At 37.0% G+C, this 9,493-nt stretch overlaps 1 protein-coding gene across 2 annotated transcripts; it reads right to left on the bottom strand.

Annotated features, from left to right (window-relative positions):
- Window positions 1-1,558: 1,558 nt before the first annotated feature.
- On the bottom strand, window positions 1,559-8,777 carry gtf2a2 (general transcription factor IIA 2). Of its 2 annotated transcripts, none has more exons than XM_012970312.3 (5): window positions 8,594-8,695; window positions 7,471-7,610; window positions 5,336-5,440; window positions 2,814-2,940; window positions 1,559-1,989 (listed from the first exon to the last, which is right to left on the bottom strand). In XM_012970312.3, the coding sequence occupies exons 2-5, from the start codon at window positions 7,540-7,542 to the stop codon at window positions 1,964-1,966; spliced, it is 330 nt and encodes a 109-aa protein (XP_012825766.1). In that variant the 5' UTR covers window positions 7,543-7,610; window positions 8,594-8,695; the 3' UTR covers window positions 1,559-1,963.
- Between the last annotated feature and the right edge of the window lie 716 nt (window positions 8,778-9,493).

Here is a 9,493-nt window from a genome sequence, read left to right as displayed (position 1 = left end):
ACTATATAAAATATGGCATTTCATTTTTAGGATTTAGTTACCATTTAAACTCACCCACTAGGATTTAAAACACAGTCAGGGCAACTGACTGGTTTAATCCTTATGGAGGTTCATATGTGTAGTTCAAGGTTTTCTTATCAAAAAACGCAAATCCAGGGAAGTAGTACCAACAAATGTTAACTTTACAGATGGGGTATAGTATGGAATCAATTTGGATGTATGTATATCCAGGAGCAAAATTAAATTAAGTCATTCTATTAACTTATATACTCTATATGTTATTCCTTTACTGTAATTTCGATATCTTGGCCACCTAGACGTGCTTCTGCTAAGATAATGGGCACCTGAGGTGGGTCTGTCAGACATAGGAGGAAGGCACATCTGCATCAAGTTGGTTTTGCATTTGCAAAACCATTGCTACCAAAAATTGATGGACTTAAGAAATACAAGACAACACATCTATCTTGTAAGGAGATACAAGGAAGGGTTGGACACAGAACTAGGCCTAATCAAATCATTCTCCCCATTCTATCTAGCGCCACCAAGTTACAGGATGAAAGGGTGGCTCCTCCCATAGACTCCATTATAACCAAATAATTCTAATCTATAAAAATGATTTCCTTTTTCTCTGCAATAATAAAACAGTACCTTGTACTTGATCCCAACTAATATATAATAATACTTATTGGAGGCAAAACAATCCTATTGGGTTTATTTAATGTTTAAATGATTTTTAGCAAACTTAAGGTATGGCTATCCAAATTACGGAAAGATCCCTTATCTGGAAAACCCCAGGCCCCAAGCATTCTGGATAATAGGTCCCATACCTGTATTAATACCAAAATATATATGAAAAGATGTAGCATAAAGTAACAAAATAAAATATGATACGCAATGTATTTGTTTACCTTCCTCTATGCAGATATTTACATAGATTGCTTGAAGCTAAAGCCCTAAAGGGCTGCAGTTTCCATATACTTAGTTCTCTGTATGTATAATTATGTTCTTAGTTTTATGACACTTCTTAACCTTTGAGAAGTTGTGGGGGTTGTTCCAATTAAAGCTGGTAGGACTTGCTTGCCATCTATGGGAAAATGTGCAAAAATGTGTTCAAAGCAAACTACAATTTGTGGCCTAAGGGACCACACCATAAACCGCTCCTTTACTTGTATGCCAGAGTTGGGAAACAATGCAGAACAGTACGCACAGGATTTGCTGAATTAGTCATCCAATTATTTATTTAGATTAAATCCCGTGATTGCTATTCTCCTGCATAATATTATCAACCCCCTCCCTTTATAAAGCATTAACAGATCTTTGTTCTATTCTACCCTTACAACCATACCTTAACATTCTTCATCCCTGTAAACAGGTGAGCTTTATCCACCTCTTCCATGGAAAAAGGAAAAGGTGAGCCTGGCTTACAAATAAGGAGTTTATGATATAATTTAGGATGTAATTTAACTACCTTCTTTTCCTGCAACATTGCTCTGAAAAAACAGGATGTTGCAAAATGAAAATACTTTTGCCCTGTTTTGTGCAATAAATAACAGTTAAGTTTTGCTCAGCAAGAGCCAAAAGCTAGTTTTATCTCACAGCTCCCAGATAGCTTCTTAGTCCCATGTAGTCCCTGTGTAGCCCCATATCCGTTGTAATTTAACCCATAAGCATTTGGTTTAAAGATACATTTTCCTTTTGTTAAATAAAAGTTTATTAGACATGTTGAAAAAAGAAAAAAAAGGCAACTTCACATTTAGTATTAAAAAGAAAAAGAAAAAACCTTATATAGGAAGCTTTTGTGTGCTACATGTAAGTAGAAAAAGAAATTTTCCAAATCTCGAGTGAATGCTGTAGGATAGCTTCTTTTGGCTGTATCATTGAAATAAATAAACAGTCGTGTCCGTTATATTCCTGGAAAGGCCGCTGACCAACAGAAACCATTTAGAGAAATATTCCATTTTTCTTACTCTGCAGTGTTTGAACCGGTGTCTATTAAAACAAAAAGTAAATAAATCGTCATAATTAACAACTGTGACTTTCCTCTTGATTCTGCACATATTTAGAAAAAAAAATCATGAATGGGCATTGCAGCTTTTGAGTGATTTGCCAAGCAGATTCTAATTTTGTGTCTGTAGTGGTGCATCAAGTTACACTGCCATTCTAGGGGGAAAAAAAACTGCATTGTGGGTTGTTTTTGGGTAGAGGCCCCCTTTAGATCCTAATCTTGTGCTGAATAGCATTTTGATCACATAAGGGTTACTGTATGATTTAGGCTGCAAAGCTGGAAAGCAATGCTAAAGAATAACTACACAATTTGGAGGCAGAAAAGCTACTTCTGTAAATATATTTTCTACAGAAGTTTAACCACTCAAGGTTACTGATCAAATTATATCTCCAAGGTATTCCCTGCATGTGAGTACAGCACTCCTTTCTAACCTTACTGTACTGCACATATGCTCAACCTGAAGCAATGCAAACGATGATACTGAAGCAGTGAAATGGCAGTGCTTTGAAGAAAAGAATCCCAGACTGGTGTGTCTTTTTAAGCAAGAGGCATACTGGTCCAGAAAAACCCTAAATGCCAATTTTAATCACTGGCATATGTCTTACAAATTAGCACCCAGCAGTTTTAGGCTTTCCTTGTCCAGATTCAAAAGTGCCAATAAACAGTAGTATATTTACACAAACGTACACAAAATAAATCTGTAAACTGCTACATTTTCTAAAATTTGCATTTCACAGTGGAAAGCTATTAAACTTATTCTGTAAAAGTAATACATATACACTAAATAAAAATATAGAACTTGTCTTACTTTTTCCATCACAGGCAACAATTTTAACTTTATCCACCTTCACTAGGTCAGTAACCTCTCTGAACTCGACATCGTTCAACACAAAGGTCCATACATTGTCACAAAACCTATAAGTGTTTAAGGATCCCTACAAAAGAAAATAAACATGGCAGTTCTAATTTACATTTAGTCAGAGAAGCAATCCCCAAATTTACCCTCTCCCTTTGAAGACCAGAATGTTCACTGTACCCATAAGGAGGTGCAGTGGGGCTAAAGCTGGCCACACTTGTGGTCACAAGGTGACCAAGGGAGCAGATTTGGCCACCAATTCTCCATAAAATATTTGCAAAGTGTATTGCGTCTCGCTGCCTTTTGGTTTCCCGGCTGTAATTAAGAAACATCAACTACTGTTTCCACATGCATATCCCGTGGGAGGGGTGGGGTGGGCAAATAGCCACTTAATGGTCCCTTTGTGCCAGCTCTGTACAGTAACTGCAGTGCTAAGAGTTGTCCCAGGATATGTGGCTTAAAGGAACAGTAACACCAAAAAATGAAAGTGTATAAAAGTAACTAAAATATAATGTGCTGCTGCCCTGCACTGGTAAAAGTTGTGTGTTTACTTCAGAAAGTCTACTATAATTTATACAAATAAGCTGCTGTGTAGCCATGGAATCAGCCATTCAAAGGAGAAAAGGCACAGGCACATAGCAGATAACAGATAAAACACTATTGTATTCTACAGAACTTATCTGTTATCTGCAATGTAACCTGTGCCTTTTCTCCTTTTTTCCAGCTTGAATGGCTGCCCCCGGGGATACACAGCAGCTTATTATATAAATTATAGTAGTGTTACTGTAGCAAACACACCAGTTTTACCAGTGCAGGGCCACAGGGCATTATATCTTCATTACTTTAAAGCTCTTTCATTTTTTGGAGTTACGGTTACTTTAAGGCAGAGGAAAGAGTGGGCTAAAAGTCCTGGCTTAAATGGCTTGTTAAGGAAGGCTTATAGAATAATTATAAAACAGGAAACATTATACAGAAAATAAATAACAAACATAGTTGTATAAGACTCTTAGTAGATTGCCATTCAAAATGTCTCATAAGGTGGCCACACACGTGGCGATCTGGCGATGTTTCATGCGATCATCGGTCGCAGCAGATAAGGAGGTAGATAAGGAGATAAGGAGGTAGAAACAATAGGATTTCTACCTCCTTCTGCCGATTCAGCCCTGACAGCAGATTTTGGTCAGACGCCTTCTATGGCGCCCGATCAAAATCTTTTAACCGGTCTGATTGGCGAGTCGACCGATATCAGCAGCTTCCTGCGATATCGGTCGACTCGCCGACGTGCCATACACGCACCGAATATTGTACGAAACGAGGTTTTGTACGATAGTATCGGTGCGTGTATGGTAAGAGCTCGCAATCTATGTCCAAAAGCATATTAATATTTCTACTTTTGTGGGTCATCATTTAATTTGGTCCCCACTTGCTCAGGACAATGTAACAGATATATAAAGACAACCTTAAAAAACTCATCCTGATATATAGATTCAGGACGGCAGATGACCATTCACCTTTATTTCCATTCTGTTTTGCCTTTAGGTTGCTTTTTAAACCATATACTTTGGCCCCAAAGTGTGAAAGGGGCGAGTCAAATAGGCTAGAAATCTAATCCCCGGTGTGTTTGTGTGAAAGTGTTAGATTGTCTGTGCTATATAACAAAATGGTAACAAAAGTAAACTGGTGCCTACATGGGGTTGAACAGATGTATCTTTCAAGTTTTGGCCTTTAATTGACATTTAAAAGCACGGCAAGTCAAAAATTATAAAAAGACGCAATTCCCCTCTGGATAGCTGTGACTGCAGTGCTTAGACTGCCAGCCAATATTAAAGTAATAAAGAAGTATAAAACAAAAAGGTTACTGCTTTACTATTGTATGGTAGTCTGAACAGTGCATTCAGCATCTGCCCCAAGAAAACAGCAACCTAGGAAGCTGTGAAAGAAGAAACTAGGGATGCAGCAAATCCAGGATTCAGTTCAGGATTCTGCCTTTTTAGCAGGAATCTGGCACATCCACACTCCTGGCTAAACCAAATCTGAATCCTTAAAATCATGTCATTTTTTTTTGTCACAAACACGGAAGTTGAAATTTTTTGGCTGCACTGCTCTTTAACTTTTCTGTATCCTAATTTACATATGTAAATTAGGATTGAATGGGACTAGGCACCCAGAAATAAAAAGTTGGTGTATACACAAGACTTTGGGGTGATACAAAACTTGCCTTAATAACACTGTCGAAAAAATGGCACCTGACTGCTTGTTGTAATTGCAAATTCCAAGGCTGAATGAAAACAAGATTAGAATCATTGAACTTGAGTTGACTAACACATTAGCAGGATTTGGAATTATTAGGGTGACAGGTCCCCTTTATATAATTTTCGTTTAGAACAACCTGCCTCTGTATTTCCAACAAAAATTGTGTCTTAGGGCTTTTAACATTCGGGGCCAACCCCAGAAGTTAAGCATATGACCCTTACCCTAAAGTTGACTCTGTTTCTGACCCGCTGTGCCAATGCTGAATTAATAGCCTTGTCAAACTGTAGCAGAACCTGAAGTGCAAGTTGAGGGTTGATCTGTTGAGACTGGAAATGAAAAATAATGAAGGGTGGTTAAAAAAAGATTTTATTAGAAAAAGAAAATGCAGTGAGAGTAAATATAGTATAAATGTAATAAATACAATAACAATAAAACACAATCCCCTGTGGCTGGCCAGCCTACATTAAAATTCATAAAAACATAACTAGGCTCTAGACCACTAATTAATTTATAAATGAATATTAAAAGGGAATTAATCAATTAAAAAATCATAAATAAATCCAATAAAATTGATCAGTAATAAATAGATGTTAGCTGATCAGACCCTTGAGTAAATGCACCAATGAGAAGGAGTGGGAAGTAGTAAAATGTGTAGTAGGGAGTAAATGGTTTAAATTAAGTGCCCCTGTTAGCTGAAAACTGCACCATTCTTCAGAATGTGATTTTTACCTTACCTTCTGTACTGACGGCTAAGTGGTTTTAAAAGAGTCCTTACAGGACTCTGTACTCAGGGCAACAGCATTGTCCTGGTGGTAAATTGAAAGATTGAAGCAGTGGAGTAAACAAAGTAAAGGTTAAATGCAAGTCCCAACAGGAAGTGACACATTGGCTGCGAAGGAGAGGGAACTGGGGCTTTACGTGGTGACGCTCTGAAAGAAAGTAGTCTGAGTACACTGAGAACATAAGGGGTAAGAGTGGATGTGTGTGATCAACCCACAGGGAGAGTGTGGCGCACAGAAATTGATTGGCTGGGGATAGTGGTAACTCTTGTGGTAGCTCTGTGTACTGGTCTGTGTTTGGGGGAAGCGCAAAACCTAGGTACTGTAAGGACCATTTTTTATCAGCTCTTTATACCTGGGAGTAAGAGAGAATGAACTTCAGGTTATAAATGGGATTACTAATAACACTGTAGAATAACTCTAGGACTTTAGGTTATTGATGAAACACTCAGTCTCCTAAAGCCTATTAATATGAATTAGTCACAGGATCTGTTGGGATAATGACTAATAACACTATTTTGATGAACTACAATGTTTTTAATTACTAGTGCAGCTATTCTGATCAACTAATATCCTTTTAATTTAATAAATTCGGTGAGGAGGATCCTTAGGGCAGTCAATGATATGGTTAGCGGTTAATAAAAACAAACAACTACATAACATATATTTGCTATGTTATATTGTACAAATAAAAGTTCCTGACCTGTTTAAACTGATGTCTTGGAATGTTTGTGCTTTCTTCAAGAAGAACTGACCTGCTTTATAACTATACACCCAAGTGAACCATTCTCAGGCACTAAATGATGAGTAGCACTCTTTTGACATTTCTTTTATTTTGACAATATTTTCCCCCTTTGTCAAATTTCACAAAATACAACTTGTATTGCTTAGTTGACATGCTTATGTTACAGTTCATAAAGCATGAAATAAAATGTTTCAAAAACTAGTAAATGTCTCACGGTTTCTTTATTTAGTATAACATGGCTTTCAGTAATTTCAGTACATTAATCACCCTGAGAAGTTGCAGGGGCTAGAGAATTCATCCAGTCAGGTCAAGTCAGCTTGAATAAAGCCTTAAGAGACAATTATGTACTAGACATTATATAAAAACTAATTATGTACTAGACCATACATAAAATAGTACTACTGTACTAACTGGAAGGGTGCCCAAATATGGAAAATAGCAAAAGTGACTTTTTCAGGGTACTTTCTTGACATATAAGGCAAATATAGCTCTTTAGTGAGAAGAATGAATGAGTTTTATGAACTCACAACAGCTGAAACTTTTAATTCTCTCTGTAACACAACAACACAGGGAAAGGGTGTTTTGGTCCTTACCATGGGACACAAAATATGTTCTAGGCATAGAAAATAACCAGCCACCTCTATGCCTTTAAAAAAACACAAATGATACAAAGCAAGGGTTTGTGTATAATGACAGCTGAACTGAAATTGTTATTTGACATGTCAGATACTCAGGGTGCCACAACAATATCTATGCTATAATGTTAGATTTTTTTTTTTTATTGTAGACAGGATGCTGAAAATGTATTTGCTTAAACCAACCAAAGCCTTACCTGTATTAGCTCATCCAAGCTTTCCTGAAGACTGTTACCCAGTGTCGTATTCCTGTACAGTTGATAAGCCATGGCTAATGGAAGACAATTCAGTCGACCATCCACTGACGTAATTGTAAATTAAGCCAATACTGTCAAGACTAAAAATAACACAAACAGTACATGTTAATTTGAGCTAACTTGTAATAAAGTTTATACTAGCACGCCTAAAAACTAGAGAGAGGTTATGTAGAGTGCTGGCACACCTCACTAGTGAATTTGCACAATTAAATTGGTAAAAATGGGGTCCCTATAATGTTTGTTTAAGATACAGAGAATATTGTACTTAAACCAAAAATTCTTGCTTTCAAGGAATAAGGCAGTAACAGGGTTAATGATAAAAAAATCTTTTACTATTTTACTATTACTATTGTAATACTGTAAGCTCTTTTGTATAGGGCCTGTCTACCAATTGTATTGGTATGTTTGTATGTAAAATCTGTACATTCAATGTATACACACATTTATTGTTCAGCGTGTCAGAATATGTTGGCACTTTGAACTTTAATGGTTAATCTCAGTTTGTTTAGCTTATTTCTCTTTTCAGGGTCCCTACTATTCTCCTTTCATTTTGATTTAGAAAATGTCCCATGGTTATTAGGATAGCTAAGCCCTAGCAACCAGACAATAGTCCATATTCCATACCAGAGAGCTGCACAACCACAAAAAAAGACCAGTTCCAATATGTCTTAGCAGAACACACGCAAAGTCTGAGCAAAAGTGAATTTTAAGATAAACTACCCGTTTAATCTAGTTAACACATTTAACTCCAGATGAACTTGTGCAGTAATAAAACTATATGCCTGTCATTTTTAAAATACCATTTATTAATGGGATAATCGAATTCCCTACATTAAAAATGCAAAGTAAAAAGACTATGGCGAAAGAAAGGGACAAAGAAAACAGTCTGAAACAAACAGAAAAGAATGCAGAAATAGCAAAAGCGCTTTTAGCATAAGAAAAAAAATGTTATATGTGGGTCGGAATGAACACGGCTCGTTATTAGCACAATGGGCACAAGTGATATAAAGAGCAGCCATGTGGAAACCCCAGAACACATGCCAAACTTAACAGAAACTCCTACTATGTATATGCGCCATCAGCTAAACACCAAATGAACTTGCGCTTATGGACCACCCGCAGCAGCGCGTCCCCTTCAGGGCCTATGAATGACAAATAAACATTCCCACTAAACCCCCCTATCACTTCTTACCGATAGCAGATGCTCCAAGTTCTCCCTTCCGGCAACAAGCTCCGGAAATGAATATAGACTTCCGCCGTGGATCTGGGGCGCTCAGTACGTGCTGGAAGTCACGTGATACAGTATGTTCAACTGTGATTTGCTGCCTAGTAATGGTTCGTGTTGTGGAAGTGATGCTGTCGTCGGATAATTGCTTCAAACGTTAATAAAGCTGGAGCCACTTGAATTTGCGTAGTGTGCAATAGCATAGTAACGGTATTATATATAGAATAGCATTGCGGTAGCAGTCGTTCTACCAGTGCTGAGAGTGATCAAAGTGCTGAAGATGGTTTATTAAAGCTTTATCAGATGTTTGTTTTTAAAGGGACAGTATGCCTACTTTTGTAACATAAGTTGAATGAACAGGGCTTAGGGCAACATATATTTTGCTGTTTTAATTAGGAAATAGGTTTTTGCTCAAAATGTAAATATGAAGCTAAAGTCACATTCTATTTTCTTGTTCTAGCATGCAAAGTGAAACAAACCAGCAGCCTGCTGAGAATAAATCATCACCTTCCCCCAGCTCCAGCCCATTATCTTATTAGAAAAAGAGCAGCATTATACAGAGGTTTTTCACTGGGGTGCTGGTTTGTTTTACTTTGTTCATTGGAACCAGGAACTAAAATGTGAAATTAGTTTCATTTTAAAATTTTGACCATTTTAGTGCATTGATTAACAAAAATCATTTGTATTTCCTAATTAAAACAATAGGCAAAGTGTATGTTTAGCATGGGACCTATTCAG

The sequence above is a fragment of the Xenopus tropicalis genome, chromosome 3 (assembly GCF_000004195.4).
Source record: "Xenopus tropicalis strain Nigerian chromosome 3, UCB_Xtro_10.0, whole genome shotgun sequence".
Taxonomy (NCBI): Eukaryota; Metazoa; Chordata; class Amphibia; order Anura; family Pipidae; genus Xenopus; species Xenopus tropicalis.
The sequence above is the reverse complement of the archived record's forward strand: the minus strand, read 5'-3'. Positions and strand labels throughout refer to the sequence as shown.